The 24,610-nt window shown below is 36.1% G+C and overlaps 1 protein-coding gene, 1 non-coding gene and 1 pseudogene across 9 annotated transcripts in view; 2 read left to right on the top strand and 1 right to left on the bottom strand.

Annotated features, from left to right (window-relative positions):
* The window catches only part of TANC2 (tetratricopeptide repeat, ankyrin repeat and coiled-coil containing 2), a 325,771-nt gene that overhangs the window by 175,145 nt on the left and 126,016 nt on the right, over positions 1-24,610 (bottom strand). For 5 of the 8 annotated variants that reach the window (XM_045489387.1, XM_045489388.1, XM_045489390.1 and 2 more), the window contains one exon: positions 100-210. The exons of the other annotated variants lie outside the window; for them this stretch is intronic. In XM_045489387.1, the coding sequence (XP_045345343.1) occupies positions 100-210 (111 nt within the window). The remainder of the gene's footprint in view (positions 1-99; positions 211-24,610) is intronic. 8 annotated transcript variants of the gene reach the window in all.
* LOC123604205 lies at positions 6,731-7,681 on the top strand (annotated as a pseudogene).
* Positions 12,822-12,932, top strand: LOC123604704. Its single transcript, XR_006715444.1, has one exon. It is a non-coding gene; the product is annotated as a U6 spliceosomal RNA (small nuclear RNA).

Here is a 24,610-nt window from a genome sequence, read left to right as displayed (position 1 = left end):
ACGTTTTTATGAATAATATACATGCTAAACACTGCCCTGCTGGACGGGCCTGCTCCGAACCTCCCTCTGTCAAAGCAGACACTTCGCATGCGTGCTTACCAGGACAGTATGCATCCACGTCCAGTTTCTGAGCTGAAGCGAGGGTTGGTGAGCCAAGCTCGGATTCTGGAATTCGTGGGCTCTCAACAAACTTTGCCTTCCTCAGAGGGGCTAAGGACAAAAAAAGAGACAGAGAGAGAGGGAGAGGGAAAAAGGGGAAAGAGAGAGAAAAGAAAACAGAAAGTAAGGAAGAAAAAAAAAGAAAAGAGAAACAGGGAAAGAGAAGGGAAAGAGAGAAACACAGAGGGGTCATGAGTAAGGGGAACAGCAGGCAACAGATGGAAGCACTTAAATGAACGACACACTCTGTCAGACTCAGATCAGGTTACCCTAGTTTTTTTGTGCCAGAAAAAAAAATTAACTGCATTCTTCATAGAGGAGATGGGTCTTGTTAAGAAGTCACTGCAAACTGGAAGAGCTAAAATCTAATATTCAAAACCGTGAGCCTAAGTTGTAACTATCTATTACCTTTAGCTACTTTCTCTCTATAAAGCAAAGAGCTTTTTATTTTCCTTTGCCATTGAATACAAGTATTAACTGAGGAAAGTATAGGGCTAAGTTTTAAAATTTGTTTATAATAATTGTAATCAAAGGTTTTCTTTATTCAGAAATAACAACTATAACAGTTGTGATAAATACCATAACTAGGATTAATCTACTTAGCTTAAAAGGAAATCAATCACCTGACTGCTCAGCTTTTAAGGTAAAAAGTCAAAACTGCCAGTGGACTGAGGTATTATCTAGGCCATGCCAGTCTGACACTGGATGCTACAGGTAAAGTAATGTGATTTAGTTACACATATAATCACAAGGTCTTCCCCTGGATTAGTAATATTCTATGCCATGGAATCCATTCATTCTTATAAAGAATGAAATAAAAAGCATACTTCACAAATGGAAAGTTTTACTTATTAAAGGGTTGTATGAATTCTATTTGTTGATTTTTGGGGGAAGAGTTAAGGAACACTAGTGATATACATTTAAATAATCACTTTAATACATTAAAAGTTACAATTATGAAGATTAATTTGGTACTCTCAAACTGAGTTCCATTAAATAAAGTACAACAGGGTGAAAGTGCTTAGCATAACACTGGCTCAAAAGTATCAGTTGAATCTGAAATTGAGTTGTATGTGTTTTATTTATGTCATAACTATAGGTGTCCAAGACATGTGAGTGCTTAAGATCACATTACTTTTTTCAAAAGTTTCTGCATGTTCTTCAAAATCCTCATCCATTACTGATCCACAGAGGATTCTAAGTTATTCCTAAGAGACCCTGTAAAAAGTAATATAAAACTTTGTCATTATACTGGCCAGAATTTTTGTCTATTTTCTCTGGAGGATAAAAATAATGAAGTATTAATAAAATACAGAAAGTACTTTTGAAATGTGCCAATACTCAAAACCTACAGGCAACTAAATCACATTTTAAATCTTAAGATATGTATGTATATTTTAAGTGTATGTTAAAAAACAAAGTAAATCTTGTTACTGTCTCCATAGCAACAAGAGCTAAGGGTGCTAACAGTATGGTTCTCTGCCAAAAGCAAGCTTTAGAATAGCAGAGCTCTCACCTCTGCTAAAACTGTAATAATTGAGCCTATTTTTAACAGTCACTATCGCAAATGAAGATCTCAAGAGATTTATATATGCAGATCTGCAGGCTACTAATAGCCACTAGAGTCTCTTTCATTATAATCTCACCAACCAATTCAAAAATAATGAAACATTTTATTTATCCAGTATTGATTTGTATAGAAGAAATTACTATAATTTAATTCTAAAAGCTATTAAGTCCTTTACTAGAATTTTATTATTTTATTTTATCATAGCAGCAGAATACTATTTTACCTGCTGAGTTCTGACAAAGACAGCATTGGTCCCTGCTCAAGGGATACTATATATCTAAAAATCTTAATAACATTTTTTATAATTAAAATAGTAGACAGACAGAAATTAGCAACTTAAGGTAGATACGTAAGGAAGAAACTGAAGGATGGCAGGAGCAATGTATAAGGGGGGGTATGAGGAATGTATAAGAATTATGAGGTGGAGTTAAGGGATTAAAGCAGGATCCTAGAGATCTGTGAAGCTCAATGCCAGGGTGACTTCTCGATTTTCCCTTCTCAGGAATTCCAACTGAGGTTACCGTTACAGCTCATAGACGGCATTTGATTCTTCTTTCCTACCTACATACCTATTGTCATCCATGGGATACTATACATGTGTAATAATGACTTTACATGATTTTTTAAGGTAGATTATAATGTTGCTCTCATCCAAATTATAAAGAAGCTAGTGCTATCTGTAATCCAACACAGGAGGTACAATATAGGTATGACACATTGTCCATAGTCTTAATAGTACTCAGTGGAGAACATAAAAGGTCAGGTTGGAAGACTGGACACAATATTTTGCTCAGAAGCCTAGAATTTTAATATATTTCATCATAAAAAAATGACATATAAGATGAATTCAGCTGGGTACACAAATTCTGTGTCAAAAGGGTTTACCAGATAGTTTTTAAAAAAGCGGTTGAAATGAGATGGGTAGGAGGATTCTAAAACCAAACCAGGTATTTTACTGTGACAGAACATGGTAGTATAGTAGTGAGGGGTTGGGTAGCATAGGAATTAAGGTCTGGGCCCTAAAACCAGAAAGCTTAAGTTCGATTCCATCTCTTCTACTTTTTCCTAGCTGAGAATATTTCTCTAAGTTTCCTATCAGTTATTTGGACTTAATAACATTACCTACATGCACCATGGGGGAATTGTAAGGAGTATACTAATTAATTAAAATAAATGCTCATGGGGCACTTTGGTGGCTCAGTCAGTTAAGTATTTGACTCCTGATTTCGGCTCAGGTCATGATCACACGGTTCATGAGTTTGAGCCCCAAGCTGGGCTCTGCAGAGAGCGCAGAGAAAAAAAAAAAATTTAATTAAATAAAATGCTCAGAACAATGTGAGCACATAATAAATCCTCTGTAAATGCTAGCTGTTTTTGCTGTTGTCATCATCACCACCATCACACATTCAGCATGATTTGGAAAGTCTGAATTGCGTGTGTATTGGGAGGGGGGTTAAAACAAACACCTCTAAGGTATCATAGGGGAATGACAAGAACAGTGATATCACCAACTTTTTTTTTTTAATTGAGAAGGAAATAATATTGAAGAAAACATGTTATCACTTAGAAGGTGGCAGACTACCCAAACCAAAAAGGCTTAGACAACGAGAAGTACGTGTGTAAAAAAAAAGAAAATTACATAGTATGATTTATATCACTGGTTCTCAAAATGTGCTGACCGGCAGCAGAGCATTATTTGGGAATTTGTTAAAAATGGAAATGATCGGACCCCACCTCAGATCAGCTGAATCAGAAACTGCGGAAGTTGGGGCCCAGCACTCTGTGTTTAGCTAGCCCTCCAATGATTCTGATACACGCTAAAGTTTGTGAATACTGGATTAAAGAAAAGTATCTACAAATACCTCATCATAGCAGATCAGTAAAGGGGCTTTCCTAAGAAAAAAGCTGTAATAAGATATAAATCAAGGCCTCATCTCTAGGAGTATTAATGTATATGGTACAAGTTAAGGTTTTGTATTTTTTTCCAGTCACTATTTTAGCAGTATAACTGCTGTGTTATGTTTTGTTTATTTTTTAAAGAGTCCCAAGTTATAAGTATCCATCATGTGGGGCCTATTTTGGAGAGGGAGAGCAGAATTTTCTATACTAATTCTCCCAAGATCCCTTGGGGAGGAGACAAAGGGGTGGGCAATAAACACAATCAGATATATCACACAGGAGTGTTAATGGTGAAAGAGAAAAATCTGCCTCTGTTGGTGCCTCTGTAAACTGGAATGTTGTAGACAATGTTGCAGCACACCTAATCCAAGCAGGTATAAAGGCATTAAAATAAGGATTTTAACTAACTGAATAACTACTAAAGTATTTGTCTTCGATGAAGTTTTCAAAGCAGATGGGAATTTTTAGGAAGGAACTGGCACCAGACTCAAATAGTTATGGGAGATAGGTCTGCAGGGAGACCAAATCAAAGCCAGGATCAGGAAAATGAGAACTGAAGGATACATTTAAGATGAGAACAAACATAAAGCACCAAGAAACTGTTTCCACAAAGTTGGTTTTACAATAAAAAGCATATTCAGGAAAATTAATCTAAGACAAATTAATTGTCAAATGTGAGAGCACAGCAAAAAGATTATAGCTATAAGGGAGAAAAAGAAATACAAGGCATCAAGTCAGAGAGGAATAAGTAAAATTATCTCTGTTTGCAGATGACATTCCTTAAATGAAGATGAAGATTCTACAATAAAACTGAGAATAAAACAAACTGAGCAAAATTGCAAGGTCAATACATAAAAATATACTAACGATGAGCAATCCCAGAATGAAATTAAGAAAACAATTTAAAATAGCAACAAAAAGAATACTTAGGAATAAACTTAATCAAGGAAGCTTAAGACTTGTACACTGAAAAACTACAAACTGTTGCTGAAATTAAAGCCACACATAAAGGGAAAGACATTTCTTGTTCATGGATTCAAAGACTAGTACAGTCAAAATGGCAATACTTCTCAAAGTGATCTATAGATTCAATGCAATCCTAATAAAAGTCCCAATGACATTTTTTGCAGAAATAGAAAAATTCATACTAAAATTCATATAGAATCTCCAGGAAACCTGAATAGCCAACCCAATCTTAAAAAGAACAAAGTTGGAGGTCTTATACCTCATTATTGCAAAATTTACTATAAAGCGTACTATCATCAAAACGTGTGGTACTGTGCCATAAAGACAGAAATAAACCTCGTGGTCAAATGATTTTACAAAGATACCAAGACCATTTTATGGGGAAAGGATAGTCTTTTCAATAAATGGTTTTGGGAAACTGGATATTTACATGCAAAAGGATTAAGTTGGATCCATATCTACCCCCTATTAAAAAATTAACTCAAAATGGATCAAATACCTAAATGTAAGAATTAAAATTCTAAAACTCTTAGAGGAAAACACAGGAGTAAAATGTTTGAACTGTAGAACTATTAAGGAAGTTAGAGAAAAACAGTGGAAAATTGACCTGGAAAGGGAAAACTGTATTTCAAACAGTTTTTAACAAAGCTTTCACAGGCAGAATCTTACATGAATGTTTGTAACATTTTAGCTCCTAAACATTTATTAGAAAATAAACCTTTAGGTACCATGAATTTCCTGAAGTGGAAGCCTGGGGCGGGGAGAGAAGAAGGAGAGATACTATTTGTGACACTCTTTATTTCCTCCTCCTTAACCCCCACTCAATGCTGGGTTTAATTAATTACTGTTCATGATTGTGCTTAAATGACACAAGCAACACCTTGAAGAAAAGAGGATGCTAAATTTTAGGATGCTAAAATTTATATAACAGTTTATTTTATACTTTTATTCACATTTTTACCTAAACTCATTCAAATTTCATGATTTTTCTATGAGGAAAACATTAACTCTGTTGTAGATGGGAAAATAGAAACCACAAGATCTCTTACCCAAGATCACAGTATTTAAGTGGTAGATTACAAAACCATATCCAGGTCTTTTGATTTAGAATTTTATAGTTTCATTAACAATATTGTTCTTCCAGGTATGGAACTCATTTTAGCGGGAGATTATTTTAAATGATCTATAAAATTGGCAGTAAATACCAGTGAATTACACAGTATGGTGGGCTGTCCTAGTGCCTACCAACATCCTAGTTTCTATTCTCTTCTAGGCACAGAGGTGACTGCAATTGCCAGCTCCTGTGAAGTTTAGGACTATGTGACTTGTTCTGGCTTATGAAATGAGAACACAGGTGACATAGGCCCTGCATGATATAGTCTGTCTCCTCCTCTGACATAAAAATCAGAGAAGTCTTCTGTTGAGATGGTACAGATACAAGATTGAAGCAGCTTGAATTGCTGGGTCACTATATAAAGAACAGCTGTCCTGGAGAGTTGCCCAGGCTTGCTGGGTAAACTAGAAATAGACTTTCATTGTGTTAAATACTGAGATTTTTAAGGGTGATGTTATGACAGCACTGTCTAGCTTATTCTGACTAATGAAATAGTGATAATGTTATTCCTTTTTTTCAATTATGTTTCCGTCCTTCTAAATAGGTCCAGAAGAAAATTTTAATACACTAATACTAGCTAATCCTCCTTGTTTTGGGGTTTTTTTCTTCTTCTTCTTCTTTTTTTTTTTTTAAGTAGGCACCACAGCCAGCATAGAGCCCAGCATAGGGCTTGAACTCATGCCTCTGAGATCAAGACGTGAGCTCAAATCAAGAGTCAGATGGTTAATTGACTGAGCCACCCATGTGCCCCAGCTAATTCCCCTTTTTAAGAAGGAGGGAAAAGATTTCAGTATCAGTGCCATTTGTAGGTAAAGTGTTTAGCTAGAATTAATGTTCTGGTTAATATTATAATTACAGCATGTGATACTGACTTTCCAGTTTGACTAATAATGTATAGTTTCTTTTAAAGTAAGTTTATCTAAATAAAAGCATGGAGTTCAAAAATATTAGGTAAAAAAGTCTGGTTGTAAGTATGGCAAAAATCATGAAGAAACTATGCCAATGAATAAAACTTGAGAAACATGCACTGTACTAAACTGCATCTCAACTGGGTAACTAACTTAAGTCTCTATTTTCCTTCCATTCTGTGTTGAGATGGGAGTGGTATATAATCACACTATAAATGCAGTTGCATTTAAATTGGTATCCGATATGAAGGAAGAGAGCTGATGAAATATTTTTAGGTAATAAGCACAAGTTACTTTAGTCATAATTGAGATATTGGTTAGGCATTAAAGATAATAAAAGACTCAGGAGATAACCGTTATAAATGGTGAAAATAAGCTAAAAAAAGACTTCTCATATGAATAGATTTATGGTCATTTGGGTAATCTAGTTATTTGATTAGATAATCAGAGCAGTCTCCTCTTAACATTTTTTTTTTTTTTTTGCCATCTTTTCAGGAGGGCCAGTCCAGTTCTATATACTTGTAACAGCCACTGATGGCATGGTCAGAAGTCAAAAGTGGGAAAAAGGCCTTCCTCAGCTGCCACTAAGGTGCTCAATCCTTTGAGGAAGCTAAGGCCAAGGTGAAGTTAGGACCTCACTTCAACGAGCAACTAGCACCATGCCTGACAGCATCCGCCCATCATTTGCTTGCACCATGGCCTCTGCCTTGGGAGCTCACCTGCATCTACTTGGCCCTCATCCTGCATGACGATGAGGTGAAGGTCAGGGATGGTAGTAAGATCAAGGCCCTCATTAAAACAGCTGGTGTAAAGGTTGAACCTTTCTGGCCAGGCTTTTTTACAAACTCCCTGGTCAACATCAACACTGGGAGCCTCATCTGCACCAGCAGGAGGTCCTGTCCCCTCCACCACAGCTGCCCTAGCTGAGAAGATGAAAAGTGAAAGTGAAGAAAGAAGAATCTGAGGAGTCTGATGATGACGTGCGCTTTGGTCTTTTTGACTAATCCCTCCTTTGTAACATATTCAATAAAAAGCTAAACTCAAAAAAAAAAAAAAAAAAAAAAAAAAGAATGTGGGGAAAAAGGCACAGAGCGCATCAGTTATACAGAGTACACAACCTCCAAAGAACCTACGTGCAGGGTATTGTGGTATCCTTAAACAAGTGTGGTATGTCAATACAGAAAAGCTTTATTACTCTGTTAAATTGACAGTAAATCAAGAGGTCGTGCTTACATGTGATGGGTGCTTAGTGGGTTCTAACAGTCATAGTTTCTAAATTGTGTACCACACTTCCAAGTATGTGAAGGGTGTCTCATCATGCTCATTCATCAAACATGGCGCAGAAAGAAAACCTTGAACAACATTTGCCCCTGATTATTTAGAAAAGAGAAAAGGAAAGGTGGAAAAGATGGAGAAGGGGAGAAAGTATTTTATTTCAGGGAGATGGAAGAAAGGATACAGATTGATAGGGAGATCGAGATAGGATCTAAGAGTATATACATTAAAGCAGCCCTTCCAATGGTTCAAGCACAAGAGCCAGCAACAGAACCAAAAGGAAGAGAGCAGTGTTTTCGTCTTAACGAACTGGTGTACACAACACACTGGTTGAGAAAGACCCAAGTCTCTCAACTCACTTACGTATTTGTAAAAACCGTCCTCTCCTATACATACATCACACAGTCACAGTACAATCATGTTTCCTCCTTATACAGGGTAGGCCAAGAAATAAAATCTCAGTGGCTTAATACAACACGATAGAGTTCTCACTCAATATGGGTGTTCAGTAGGAAGCTCCTTATCCTAAGATAAGCCTCAAGTTTTCTTGTGGGTTCTCCACATCAAGCTAAAAACCAGAGGTCAGAGGTCAAAGGGGGGAAGAATTGCATATGTAAAGGTTTTACAGCCAGCTGGAATTTGTATACATTATTTATATTCTTATTGTTCAAAATTCAGTCACATAACACACCTACCTGCACAAAAGGCTGGGCTATATAGTTTACTTGTGTGCAGAGGAAAGGGAATAAATTTTGGTGAAAACATATTATTCTTTGCTATATTCTACATCATAGCTTGGAAATTCATGAAAGATACAGAACTAATGAACAAAGCAGCAAATTCTGTGTAAATTTAGCCTTCTTTCTTTTAAATAAGCTGAACATACGTCGCCAAAAGTTAGCCTAAATCTATATATTTTTTTTCATTCAAATATAATGCTTTAGATTATAGTGCCTAGAATACTGTCTGCATATGGTAGCTGGTTAATAATTATTTGCTAAATGAACAGTATACAGTAGAAAATCAAAGCAAAGGCAAGCATTACAAATAAGAGTTTTAATAAAACAAATGATTTTAAAAGTGAGTTTTAAAAAGCACTCATGGATATTATAAATGTTAATCACACTATAAATCACCTGAAAGACTCAGACTTTCATAAAACAAACATATAAATCATCATCATTATAATCACACTATAATCATTTAATTTCTAGCTTTAATGACTGGTTTATTTTCCATAAAAAATATTCAACAAAATATGTTGAGAATATAGTTGTGTTAAAAGGGAAACACTAGAAGACACTTAGGCTGTGTACAAGCTCTTCCACATTCAGGGATATTTGAAGGGTGCATTCACAGAGGAAGTCAATGTCAGGAAGGCTATGCAGCTGCTTTTTTTTTTTCTATGTTCAACTCAGTATTAAGTTAATTCAAAAGGACCCCTCTGCAGAATTTTGTAGTTCCCTTCCTGCTAGCTTCCTATTCTTCAGTACTCTGTAAATTTCAGTTCCCTTGGCTTCCCAAATTTCTGATCTGTTTCCTCAGGTCAGTAAGACTATCATTCTCTGTTTGAGTTATCCCATTTAGGATAAAAGCCAGGGTTCACCTAGTCCCCTCCACCTTCCTTTCGGGGATCACATTATCATACTGTCAACTGTCCAGTGTCTGAAAACAGCTTTTTCTAGTGGGAGGGCAAGTCCAGGACTGGTTACACCATCATAGTGGGAAGAAGAAGTATCTCATGCTGTTTTAATTTGCATTTTCCAGATGTTTATCATTCACGATGTGGCTAACAAAAGGCAGAACCTTTGTCTGTCTCATGTATGGCTGTGGTCTTAGTAATGCTTACAGTAGTGCAGGGCACAGAGCAAATACTATTATTTGTTAAATGACTTAACTAGTTATGTTTATCAATATACTTTGGAGGTACACATGATATGTGTCCTTCATCCATTTAATGCTGAAGACCTAAGAAAATAGGTGATTCTAAGCTGTATCCAAGGTAACTCAAGAGTACGTCTGAACCTCCCATCTAATTTCTATTTTTATGCAACTATGTTGTGCTACACAAAAGGATATACTAGACACATTGATATACAGACAGACCATACAAGCAATAAATATGGAGACAACATGGTGCTCCAAAGAAATGGTTACTCCAAAAATGATCACAACTTTTAGGACATTACTATAAGACATACTTCAACCAATTTTGAATAAATTAAATAGAAATTCTCATTTCAAGAAGAAATTGGGATTTAAGTCTTCGTTTACCCATACACATGATTAGAAAAAGGCAAATTACTGTACCTTACAACTCATGGTGTAAACATTATCTATTTCAGTGAATGGCAAACTCAAGGTATATGTGATAAAATAAGGCAATATGGATGTCAATTACCTATTTTAATATTTAGTAATATTGTATTTTGCATATACAAATCAATAATTTGAGTTCAGAAAAGCCTTTTAAATATGCTAACACAGGGGCACCTAGGTGGCTCAGTCGGTTGAGCATCCGACTTCGGCTCAGGTCACGATCTCACAGTCTGTGAGTTTGAGCCCTGCGTCGAGCTCTGTGCTGACAACTCAGGGCCTGGAGCCTGCTTCAGATTCTGTGTCTCCTTCTGTCTCTGCCCCTCCCCAGCTTGCATTCTGTCTCTCTTTCTCTCAAAAATAAATACATATTTAAAAATAAATAAATAAATATGCCAACACAATACTCAAATATCAGTGATACCAGATTTCATTTCTATAAATCTGAAGACGCACTAGGTTTTTGATAATATAAAAAGGAGTTCCAAATTTCAAAATTTTGGTATGCTGGCTTATGCGTGATTACTGGTTTACTGATATAAGCAATTCTATAAATTTGTCAGGCAAACTTCTGAATTTTTTTTAAGTTTATTTATATAAGTAATCTCTATACCCAACATGAGGCTTGAACTCACAACCCCGAGATTAAGAGCCGCATGCACTACTAACTAAGCCTGCCAAGTGCCCCAAAACCTCTGAATTTTAAACTAGTTATGGAATATAACTATATTTAAATTTAAAATATTACACAAACATGTTTTTAAAATTTTTTTTCAACGTTTATTTATTTTTGGGACAGAGAGAGACAGAGCATGAACGGGGGAGGGGCAGAGAGAGAGGGAGACACAGAATCGGAAACAGGCTCCAGGCTCTGAGCCATCAGCCCAGAGCCTGACGCGGGGCTCGAACTCACGGACCGCGAGATTGTGACCTGGCTGAAGTCGGACGCTTAACCGACTGCGCCACCCAGGCGCCCCAACATGTTTTATCATAGGAAAATTGGAAAATACAAGAAGCAAAAATAATGCAGCCAAAAATTATCAGAATCCTACTTCTGTTCAAGTTTCAAAGCATTATGGCCTTTCTGATTATTTTATTTTATATAAAATATTAATGCTAACAAAAAACAGCTAAAAATGACTAATGACTTCTTTTTTTTAGTCTTTATTTATTTTTGACAGAGAGAGAGAGAGAGGCAGAGCATGAACAGAGGAGGGGGCAGAGAGAGACAGAGACACAGGATCCAAAGCAGGCTCCAGGCTCTGAGCTGTCAGCACAGAGCCTGATATGGGGCTTAAACCCACCAGCCGCGAGTTCATGACCCAAGCCAAAGTCAGACGTTTAACCCACTGAACCGCCCAGGAGCCCCTGACTTCTCTTTTTAAAATATGGCCTTCAAGGGGCGCCTGGGTAGCTCAGTCCCTTAAGCATCCACAACTTGATTTTGGTTCAGGTAATGATCTCACAGTTTTGTGGGTTCAATCAAGCCCAGCGTTGGGCTCTACAATGGTGGCAAAGAATCTGCTTGGGATTCTCCCTCTCTTTCTGCCCCTCCCCAGTTCATGCTCTGTCTCTCTTAAAATAAGTAAATAAATAATTAATTTTAAGACAATAAAATAAAATATGGCCTTTGAAGGGATACTTAGATCCTAAGAGTGGCAAGTGAACTCACTGAGCAACATTTTACATGAACAGAGAAAGTATGATGCCTGAGAACAGCAGCATCACTAACATGAATCTGAATGTTAGCCACAGTTTTTCCCTTGCTAAATGACTCTCCTCTCCTAAAAAATGTAAAAGGTAACTAAAAATATACATATTTATATATGCAATTTATGCAATAACAGAGCAGACATGTGGTAGGACTATAAGGTATGAGGTTAGATGTAAATATTCTAAAAATTCGTAGATATGCCCTTATCTCTTCTAAATTAGAGGAAAAAATATTTTTTCTTTAGTATCTTTGAGACAGAAATATTACATCTATAATTCATATCTTTTTACCTACATCTATGAGAAAGTAGGGGGAAAGAAATAGTAGGATAAAGAAAAGAACACAGTGATTAAAAGAGGTCTTTCAAGTGAGACTCGCATCACACTACCTATATTATGTGGTCTTGAACAAATTATTCAACTTTTCCAAGCTTGGATTCTGCATCTTTTTTTTTTTATTTTAATTTTAATTTTATTTATTTTAAAATAGGCTTCATATCCAGTGCAGAGCCCAATGCAGGGCTTGAACTCATGATCCTGAGGTGAAGACTTGAGCTGAGAGATCAAGAGTCGGATGCTTAACTGACTGAGCCACCCAGGGGCCCCAGATTCTGCATCTTTAAAGTGTGGGCCACAATCTCTTAGGAGTTGTTATGAGGATTACATTTATATTTATTTTTTTAATTCATGTATTTTGAGAGAGAAAGAGAGTGAATATGAGTGGGGGAGGGGCAGAGAGAGAGAATCCCAAGCAGGCTCTGCTAGGTCAATGCAGAGCCCCACGCAGGGCTCAATCTCGTGGTTTCATGAAGTCATGACCTGAGCTGAAATCAGGAGTCAGATGCTTAACTGACTGAGCCTCCCAGGTGCCCTGAGGATTACATTTAAAGAGTAATGTGTAGTGCTCGCTTTGCCAGCACATATATTAAAAACTTGGAACCATACAGAGAAGATTAGGATGTGGCCCCTGTGCAAGGATGATACGCAAATTTGCGAAACATTACATAAAAAAAATAAAAGAGTAATGTGTATATAAGGCTAAAATGGAAGATATTAATATTTATTATCCTTTAGAAATAGGCAGCTGAAGCATAATGTGCGACTCAAGGACATAGACTGAGCTATCCCTGGAGATGAAACTAAAATATGGATCTTAGAGACTCATGAATCAACCACAATGCACACAACAGACCTTTGAACATCTCTAAACTAAGTGGTCTGTGCAATCATAATGATAATATGCCACTTGACTCTTAAGGATATTGTAAAGATTTAAATGAACTCATCTTTGTAACACAATGAGCATAGTGCCTTGCTCACAGAATGTGCTCACTACTAGATGATGATGTGGTTATTAGTATATGATGATGATGGTGATGATGTGATAGGCAATGGAGGAACATGGAGATGTACAAAGTGAATTTCAGCATTCAAGATGCTAACCAGAATGTTCGGCATCTAGAGGCAGTGATTTATGACATCAAACTTCAAGAAGTAATCTACTCATGTTTCTTGCCTCAGTTCTGTCTCCTTATCTCCCTGCACCCAACAGGATAGCTCTTATTTAATAGATGAAGTTACTCTCTTTAGTGGAACATGTATTATCCCAAGAGTACTGGTACAGTTCCTCTTGTATGTATGATGTTGAAAGGTACAGTAAGTTGAAGAAGTGCTTATAGTATGAGAAACCTAGTGGTTACTTTCTGAATGTTTTACAAACCGAATTAAAAGTATGTTGTATGACATTGGGTCCAAGATTCTGGTTTAAATTTCAAGTTTAAATTCTGTTATCCTCTATTATTTTTGTCTACCAGATTCTAAGCTCCTTGAAGACAAGGACTATAGAATCTCAGAGATGCCAGGGTGGCTCATTCAGTTGGGCAATGGATTCTTTGGTTTCAGCTCAGACCATGATCTCACGGTTTGTGAGTTTGAGTCCATGTCAGGCTCTGCACTGGCAGCGTGGAGCCTGCTTAAGAGTCTTTCTCTCTCTCTCTTTGCTCCTCCCCTGCTCGCTTTCTCTCTCTCTCAAAATAAATAAATAAACATTAAAAAAAGAATAATCATCTGAGAACAGTGTTTTGAGAACGACATATAATGAGGTTTTCCATTTTGCACCAGTTTTCAATAATGGCTGAAAACATGCTGATTAGGTATAATAACATAAACTTCCTTGAGAAAAAATAGTTTTACACACACTGAAGAACTGACAGGAAAAATAAACTTCGATATTAAGAATGTAAATAATGGTTAACCATCATTTACTGATGGTGTGGATTTCTCCAAGGCAGACCCAAAAGGTGTTGAAAAAGAAAAGTTGGGGCACCTGGGTGGCTCAGTTGGTTTAAACATCCAACTTTTGATTTCGGCTCAGGTCATGATCTCATGATTCGTGTGTTTGAGCCCTGCATCAGGTTCTGTGAAGCCCGTTTAGGATTCCCTCTCTCCCTCTCTCTCTGCCCCTCCCCTGCTCACAGGTGCACTCTCTCCCTCAAAATAAATAAATGGAAACTTAAAACAAAGAAAGAAAGAAAAGTTAATTGAGTAAGGAATTTAAAATCTTTTTTTTTTTTCTTTTTCAAAACTTCACTAAACTGTAAAAGATCCTAGGTAGTCAAAGTGGGAGGTAGAAAACTGTTAAGATCTGCATAAACATAAAAATTATGCAGACTTCAATGAAATCCTACAAGGGCAGATTAACAAAAACTTAAGTCTCTGTCCCATGAGCAAAAAGGACTAGGAGACACTTTCAGACCTCAAGTGTGAAGACCCAACAGCTTTCTGGCTTGTTTTTGGAATGTGCAGTTGCTGCTACTGTTACAATAAAGAACTCACAACAGAGAACACTTCACCACCCACTCACCACCCACCAACCATGGGTAAAGAAACAGCATTCATCCAACCTGAGAATATCTCTCAGTAAGTCTCAGTCTCTGTAACAGGGTAAGTTGCTTTTTTCATCTCTCAGAAACCTTGAGGTCATCTGGTCATACACAAGAAGCTGTATGGAAAGATGAGTTGCTTAGTCTGATGGAAAGTAAATCATGGGTTAAGTGGAGGACAGAACTATCACACCACCAGGCAAGTCACTGAGTTAGAGATCAAAGCAGAAATTTTTATTCTGACTTCCCTTAATACAAAAAGAAATAAACTGTTTGCATTACTTTTTGGTTGCACGTCAGAAGGTTATCTATAAATATGCAAAAGTAGACACTGACTTAGCTTAGAGGTCTTTCTTTTCTTAGGGGTTTTATAAGTCTCCTCCCACTCCTGGTTTTTAAACTAATAAAACATATTGTTCTATTCACCACATTACTTTAAGATTTGAAAAAAAAAAAAAAAGGCTGGCAGTTAGATGGAGGCAGAAGCAGTGTTGCTTAAGAGTCTATCCATTTTCCATACAATTTCTGTCATGTTAATAATGCACCTCACTGGATGTGTAGAAAAGAGAAAGCAGAGTAACATATAAGCATGGAAGAACAAGTGTAAGGAAAAGAACACTAAAGTCAGTTTTTATAGAATTTCGTCCTAAAGCTAAATGTCAGCTCCCCAATGGATAATATTTCTATGATTAGAAACAAATAACTTGGGAAACTTTCAATATTGTGGAAGACAAAAATCTCAAAATCCTACCAGGGAGGTTCTGCTTCTGTATACCCAAGTAAGCTTCTGCTAGATGGGCCCTCTCACAGACTGACTTTAATTCTGGACAACATACAAAAAGCAACTATCTCAAGGCCCTGGAGATTAAACATAATACAGTCTGGAAGAGAGCTAACAATTGCAAAAAACAAAAAACAAAACAAACAAAAACACAACACAAAAACAAACAAAAAAACAGATTTGGATGAGTTTCTCTTTAAAAAATTATTTTTATTTTTATTTTTTAGCTTCTGCATTAAAAACAGACCACAGCACTGCATGGGGTCAATAAAACTCCAATAGAAAACCAACAGTTTTTCTACTCTAAAGTATCAAAAGACAGAGCTTGTAGGAATAGCAGTCACTGAAAAGTTAGGGGAAGAGGATTTCCAGAAAAAAGAGAGAGAGAAAGAGAGAGAGAGAGAGTGCACGCTATAAGGAGGCAGCCAAAATTCTGTGTGTAAACTCTGCTCAAACCTCTGGCTAACTGCTGAACCATGCATTGTATGGGACAGACTGGCTAAGAATAAAACAATTGAACTGAGCTCAACTGATGCCCAAAAGATAGAGTTTTCCATTAAATCAAACCAAGTTAATTGCTTGCTAAAAGAAAAAAAATTAGTGATGCTCTTTGAAGGAATATGACAAAATCCAGAATATCTACTAAATGAAATGTTTAGGACACAGAATTACTCATCACATGAAGAACCTGGAAAATAGGACCCATTATCAAGTGAAAAGATGGAGACCAACCCTGCAATACTCTAGATACTGTAATCAGCATATAAGAAATTTAAGGCAGCTATTATAATGATTTTCAGAGAAGTAAAGGAATATATAATCTTAATTAAAAAAAGGCAAGAAAATCTCTGATTTTACAGAAACTGTAAAAAAGAACCAAATGCAAATTCTAGAACTGAATAACATAATAGCTAAAATTAAAAGTCACATAATAGGTCTAACAGTATTTAAATGTTTAAATATGACAATTTAAATGACAGTAAATAGTATGTACATATATGTATGTATACACACACACACACACACACACACACACACAGTATATAGTAAATTGAAAAGTTTAAAATGACAGAAGAGTCAGTGAATTTGAAGATAAATGAATGAAAATTACCCAATCTGAAGACCACAGAGAACAAGGATTAAACACAAAAACCAAAACTGGGGCACCTGGGTGGCTTAGTAGGTTAAGCAACTGACTTTGGCTCAGGTCATGATCTCGCAGTTTGTGAGTTTGAGCCTCACATTGGGCTCTGTGCCTACAGCGCAGAGCCTGGAGCCTGCTTCAGATTCTGTGTTTTCCTCTCTCTCTGCCCCTCTCCTGCTCATATTCTATTTCTCTATCTCTCAAAAATAAACATTAAAAAATATTTAAAATAAAATAAAAACAAAAACAAAACAAACAAACAACACCTCAGGACCTGTGAGGTGATATCCAAAGGTTTAACATATATGTAATTAGAGTCTCAGAAGAAGAGAGAACGAGGCAGATAAAATTTTTCAAGAAATATTGGCTAAATATCTCATATCTGTAAAGGACAGAAAGTTTCATAATCGAGGAGTCCAGGATAAATAGAACAGAAACAAATTAGGCTCATCGTACTCAAACTGCTAAAAACCAAAGAAAAAGAGAAAATCTTGAAAGCAGCCCGAGATAAGCAAGATAGGTAGGGCAGGGGTGTTAACATATTCTTACAAAGTGGAAATCAAGTAGTGCCTTATACCTAATGGAACACGACATATAGAAATAGGGATGGTTGGGTGGCTCAGTCGGTTGAGCATCCAACTTTGACTCAGGTCATAATCTCACGTTCATGAGTTTGAGCCCCGTATCAGGCTCACTGCTATCAGCACAGAACCCACTTCGGATCTTCTGTCTCCCTCTCTCTCTGCTCCTCCCCCACTTGTGCTCTCTGTCTCCCAACATACATTAAAAAAAAGAAATACAGAAGTAAACAATAAACCATTTATGGCTATAACCAATAAAATAAAAAACAGAGACATAGTTATGTTGGGAGGAAAGGCGGAAGCAGTGCAAATAAAGTTACTGTTTCATTAGATGTTTTAAAACTAATCAATAAATGTCAGCAGAAGCATGGTAATCTAAAGACATGGTGTTAACTACCAAAAGAAATAGCCAAAAGTGTTTAAGTGACTGTCCCCTAGAGGAGTGGAATTAGCGATGAGAAAGGGTAAGGCTAGGGACTATAGCTTTTCATTTTAAGCCTTTCTGTACACTTTGACTTTTCATTAAAACACACACACACAAACCTATTAGAGAGCAAATGCTTCTCCCATTAGAAAAATTTTAAACCATTAAGTATTTATTGGGTAACTATTTTTTTTTACGTTTTTAAAGTTTACATATTTATTTTGAAAGAGAGACAGGGGAGGGGCAGAGAGAAAGGGACAAAGAGAATCCCAAGCAGGCTCCACACTGTCAGTGCAGAGCCCAGAGGGGGCTCAATCCCATGAACTACGAGATCATAACCTAAGCCAAAATCAAGAGTCGGACGCTCAAATAACGGAGCCACTCAGTCGGCCCTTGGCTAACTTTATTTTTACTTTTTTTTACAGAGAGAGAGAGAGAGATTGAGATAAAGAGAGAAAGAAAGAGAGTGTGAGCATGCCCACGAAAGCAGGGGAGGGGCAGAGGGACAGGGAGAGAGAAAACCTCAAGCAGGCTCCAAGCCCAGCATGGAACCCAACTCAGGACTCAATCTCAGGACCATGATATCATGACCTGAGCTGCAATCAAGAGGTGGATGCTTAACTACTGAGCCACCCAGACGGCTTTAACATGTAAGACATTATGACAGGCATCAAAACTGGCTTTTTCTCTTCCTCAAAACCTAGTCCTTAACCTGATCTATGCAGAGTTGTCAACAAGACAGCTGGATTTACTGGTTAATACTGGGAGCTCATAAAAGAGAGTTCTGAGTTCTTCACATCAGCATAAGATATTTCCAAGTCATGGGCATGTATTAGATCACCTAGAAGAAAGAATGGGCAGACAGATCTTCTAAAAGCACATTCTTCTCAAGTAACTAGACTTCCTTTCATGACTTATTGTTAGGTCTAGCCCTAGCCACCTGTTTATGCATATTTTGCCCCTATACTATTTGGCTGAAGTAAATGGTTCATGCTGGGTTATTTTTCCAAAATACTACAAAGAAGAGTCCACCAAACCTCTCTCCTCCTGGGCAATAAGATATTGTAACTTAGGTTCTGAAATTCTGAATACTCCATGATTCCAAACTGCTGACTTTTCTACATATTCATAAAACACAGCCAGTTTCTCTTCATATTATCATGTATTTTCTTTTTTCCCCCTCTTCTCTCACTAGCAATTTCTTAAGAATTTATTATTTATGAATTGATGTAAATTTACAAATCTTTCTGTAATACTTTCACAGTATTCAAAAGTTATCTTGAAGAGCCTCCAAGAACCAATTTTCCTGATTTCCCATTAATGCAAAATATCACAAAATTAAACTCTGCGATTTGGTATGTTTGGTAATTTAAAGAGGGACTAATGTTTATATTTTTTAAATGTTCTGGAGAAAAGGAATTTATTAATCAAGTTTATTATGTTAACCGTATTATGCGGAAATGCATAATTAATATATGATACAATCATTGACTTATACCATCTCAAAATTTGAAGGGTGAATATCTAAGGATCCTCTCTATATCATAAGTCATATGGCTTGTGGGCCAAATCTGGCCATCTAACTTTTTATGATCCATGAATTAAGAATGGCTTTTAAATTTTTCAAGAAGTTATTTTAAGTGGTTATATAAATACCTACATAATATTCTTGATTTTACCTGTTAGCCAACAAAGCCTAAACTATCTACATTGAGAAAAAGTTTGCTATTGTCATAAATGGTCAGTGCAGTATAGCTATTAATAATAAACATTACCAGGAAGTCAGTTTTATCTTATTCTCAAATAAGTAATAGAATTTTTAATGAGCAACTTACAGTAACATTTTCATAGCACAATCTGTAGTATGAGGTGTATTAAAGTCGAGTAAGTATCCACTTAAAAAATATATTAATCTCAGGATAACTGAAAATAATACATAGGGCTCAAAGAGAATGAAAAAGAAAAATACAGGTGTCACTTTTCACCAACAGTCCTAAACCTTTTTAAGCTTTTAATGTTTGGTTCTCTTCCTTTCTTCGACACAAGAAAGAATAAAATCAGCTACAGCGATAACAGGTCGCCCTGTTCACTGAGAAAGAAGTGCCAAACTCTCAGCTTTAAGAGGCTTAATGGAGTCAAATGCTGGTGGTAATGTCACCTCAGTCTCTGCCTTCCCCTATGGTAATAGTGATATGTCTCTTTGTTTCTTTTCTTATGGGAAGTCCAGTTACTCCCTACCAATTCTAAAGTAAAGCAGGCTCAAGTAATTAAGAACTTTGCAGTCCTTCCCTACAAGGCAAATCCATTTTACAGCCAAACTCTGGCCAAAGCGTACTTTGTTTGCCCCCTAAACTTTATACCCAGTCTGTTCAACTACAGAGAGAATAGGCAGGCAGCTTAATCTACGTAGTATAGCCATTTTGTTCTAGATAGAACACAAAGGTACCTACTGCCTGCGGTTCCCCTTCCAATTGATATCAAAACCAAGTAGTGTGTAATTCTATTTGAAACAAGCTGGTGAAAAATACCTTCCCAAGAAGCTGGGTTGTCTAGATAAGTCAATAAGAGAGTTCTGAGTCAATGTCAAACTGTAGCATGCATCAGAGTCACTTAGAGGGCTTGTTGAAGTGCAGATTGGTGGACTCCATCCTCAAGTTTCTGATACAGTAGTTTGGGGTGGGGCCCAAGAATCTGCACTTCCAAAATATCTCCAGGTGATGCTCTTGGTGCCAATCCACAGACCGTACTCTAAACTAGATATCTCCAAAGTTCCTTCAAAATTGAAAGCTGTGGAATAATGTCACAGGAAACGTCTTGAAAATAAGTTGTTTACACTTGACTTGAATATCCATTAATACTGGATATTTGGATCAGTCCTGTGGTGAAAACCAATTCACACACAAATCCACACAACTGATGCAAACAGAAAAAAACAAAATGAGAAATTTTCTCTGAAAAAGTAATGATGATGTGGTATTTGGTAAGAGATAAATGTTTAATCCTTCCCTTCCCTTTTTTCATGGGGTGGATAAGGGATTGTTCACAAAGAAAAACCAAAATATATACCCCGTCGACAGACGATCCTGATATTTTCCTTCGCCAACAGCTTTTATGTTATGTATCTTCAACCATTATTGCCACAGACTTAGCAGCAATCTTTTTAGTCTAGATCTCTATTATGATCAATTTTAATCTGCACATTATGTAGCAGTAATTACATTCTTCTTGCTTTTAAACATTCTACTTTGTCAAATTGTGCTATGAGCTCAAAAAGCACAGTGGAGAATCAGTCTTATATTCCTACTGCTATAACACAACATATTCCTTAGCAGTTTGGTTAGAGCTGTTTTAAGTAAATTCTATTTAGTCACATTTCTTGAAAACCTCTCCTGGGATTTTAAATTCCAATCAGTATTTTGTGTCTTCTGATCTGCTCCATGTTTCTCAGCTTTAATTCCCTGAAGCTTACTCTTTGTTGATGCTGTCTAAATTGTAAACTTTGCTAAATTCATTTTCCCACAACTGTGAAGGAATAAAAAGTTAATCTGTTTTGTTTTTAGATTTCTAAAAAAGAAACTGATTATTAATTATTCATAGATTTTAGTGGAGTTTGTGCATCTTAGTGTAGGCTGCAGGGAGGTATATATATATTACAACAAGTAGTTCTAAATTTGGAGTTTTAATACAATTTCAAATGTACTAAATCAGAGCTTCAAATTCTCAGGGAAGCCTCATGGCAAGAAAAAAAATATTTTGCTCTTTATAAATATATGTAGAATTGCTTGGTAATAATATCCACAATAAAACATTTTATTATTATATAGATTCAAATTATAAATTAGGTCAGGCCATGTCCCCTGAAATGTAAACAGTGAATTAATAGATTTATAAAGTAATTGTCAATACTGACTCCTTTTAAGACAGGAATTAAAAAACAGCTAACGAAAGATAATAAATCTTTTTATGGTGCTACCTAAATAAGAAATATAAAATGGTTAAGATGAAAGAAACAACTGGGGCACCTGGGTAGTTCAGCTGGTTAAGCATCTGAATCTTGATTTCGGCTCAGGTCATGATATCACATTTTATGAAATAGAGCTCCTCACTGGGCTCTATGCTGACAGCACGGACCCTGCTTGGGATTCTCTCTCTTTCTCTCTGCCCCTCCCCTGCTCTCTCTCTCTCAAAATAAATAAATAAACTTAAAAAAAAGATGAAAGAAACAACCTAAATATTGAAGGAGAAATATAAATAGCTTTCCTAATTGTATTTCCTATTTTATAACTGTGTAGACATATAACAGTATTACTATAAGGGAAATAGAAGGTGGTGACTATATTTTTTCAATTTAACTGTACTAATGACAACAGGCAGATACAAAGCTAACTCTCTTGTTCTTAGTTGTTATGTGTTTCTGTACATAGGTCTACTTCAGGTTTAGTAGCTCTATCACAGTTTTTATAAGAGTTTTCAAAATTACTCACAGTATTAGTAATAAAGATCACTTAAAAGTTTGTAGGTCTAACTGTGAGCATATACTAATGGCATAGCGTAGGTAATATTCCATGCTCACTATAGGCCACACAACGCTAAGCACTTGACATACATTGTTTGCTTATCCTCATAACTTTCTTATGAGGCAGTAACTCTTATTATGCACATTTTATGAACAATGAAATGGAAACTGGAAGAGTAGGAATAACATAAAAAGTCCCACAGCCGATGAGTGGTAATGCTCGAAAATGAACTTTATATGTCTTACTACAAGGTCCAGGAATTTAACCACTTCTGTAAACTACCTTAGGTATGCACCTCGACCCCAAGGAACAGAGTACTCTTTTTACACGACTGTCTAGTTTGATAGAGGGCATTTAGGCTCAATGGATAGGGGTGACATGTTACTAAACACAAATCCCCATTCACAATTAAATTTGGACCTAAGTTCTATACAGATTAAACAAGGCCTATTCCATACTAATCTATGGATTCTCTCAAATCCTATGATTCCTATGGATTCTCTTTTCAAAAAAGGACTATGGAAAAAACATGATGGTAATATACACTAGAAGCCCTCCTATCCTATACTGAAAGCAACTAGTTAGCAGTTGATCAGTTTAAAAACCTTTTGGAAGAAGTGGGGAAAGACAAAAAATGATATATGTATGAAACTCTTTAACTTAAAATATAAATGTACATTTATTCACCAAACTTCTGATATAAAGCTAAGGCCTTTCTGTTTGAATATGAATTCCAATTTGTCTTTCTGGATAAACTATTGTAAAATGTAGAGTCTATTCATTTTCTTTAAAAAAAATTTTTTTTTTAATGTTTGTTTATTTTTGAGAGAGACAGAGACAAAACTTGAGCGGGGTAGGGGCAAAGAGAGAAGGAGACTCCCTGGAGCCGAAGCAGGCTCCAGGCTCTGAGCTGTCAGCACAGAGACCGATGCGGGGCTCGAACCCACAAACCGCAAGATCGTGACCTGAGCTAAAGTCAGACGCCCAACCGACGGAGCCACCTAGACGCCCGTCTTTAAAATAAAACAAATTTAGACAACTTAAGTATAGATAGATTTTTAAAATGTTTTTAATTGAATAAATTTGGCATGTAACACTGTATGAATTTAAAGTATATAGCATGTTGCTTTGATATATTTCTATATAATAAAATGCTGATACAGCAATATTTATCACATATAATTATAAATCACTGTTGATATTCATTATATTGTAATTAGATTTCTATGGCTTATTTACTACTCATTACAAGTTTGCACCCTTAAAAACCATCAATCTTATCCCCCTCAGTGTTTTTATCCTAATTCATTACAGCATTTTTTAAAATCGAATTACCTTTGTTGACATTTTAATTGATTTTTTCCAAAATTTTTAACATAGTTTTCCTAAAACGTTACCCATTATAAATGCCCTCTTTGTTGCATTCATATTTCATTAGCTAATATATAAAAATTTAGTTATAATATCATTAATTTAACTGCCCTTAAGTAAGCACATGCCACCATAAGGTAACAGAAGTAACTGGGTAAGTAAGAAGGTGGCCATCTGCCTGTAATATCCACCTCATCCTAACAACAGTCAGTAGGTGTCTAAAGGGGAATGGAGAACATTAATTAATCCTGCAAGTAGTTAAGGGAAGGTCAGTTAAGAAAGCTTCTACTGTTACTAGTAGAGCTAAGCCATCCTGCCTAGGGCAGTTACATGCAGAACGCAGATAATGTAAGATTGGATTCAGAAGTCTAACTGAATATCTTCAGATATCAAGATGCCTGCAAAGCGCCAATTATCAAGATTTATATCTGCAAATAAAACACAGAGTATAAAATCCTGCCAATCCACTATGGTAACTGATAAGAGCCAGTGTCCATAATTAAAAAAACAGTGATGACCTAAACAGTGATGGGGTACCACACTAAAACATGAAGAGATTTCCATAAAAGGGAGTTATCTGATGTTCTGACTACAATTTTTTAAAGTTTTTATTTAAATACCAGTTAAGACACAGTGCGATATTAGCTTCACATGTACAACTTAGTGATTCAACATCTCCATATAATACCTGGTACTTTACTGACTACATTCTTAACAATAAACTATTGGACAATTAAAATGTCAAAAGCAATACTAAAAATATAAAACAAAACTACTTCAGATAGATTAACATTGACCAAAAAAAAAAAAAAGTCTTTTCAAAACCCAAGGCATAACTTGGGAAAAATTATATAATTAAAATTAGAATAAAATTAAAATTAAGTTAGAAGTAGAAGAGGTAGTTCATAATTTAAATAATCTAAACTGGGGGCACATGAATGGTTCAGTCGGTTAAGTGTCTAACCATGGCTCAGGTCATGATCTCATGGT

Source organism: Leopardus geoffroyi, chromosome E1 (assembly GCF_018350155.1).
Source record: "Leopardus geoffroyi isolate Oge1 chromosome E1, O.geoffroyi_Oge1_pat1.0, whole genome shotgun sequence".
NCBI classification, from domain to species: Eukaryota; Metazoa; Chordata; class Mammalia; order Carnivora; family Felidae; genus Leopardus; species Leopardus geoffroyi.
This window is presented reverse-complemented; position numbering and strand designations above follow the sequence as displayed.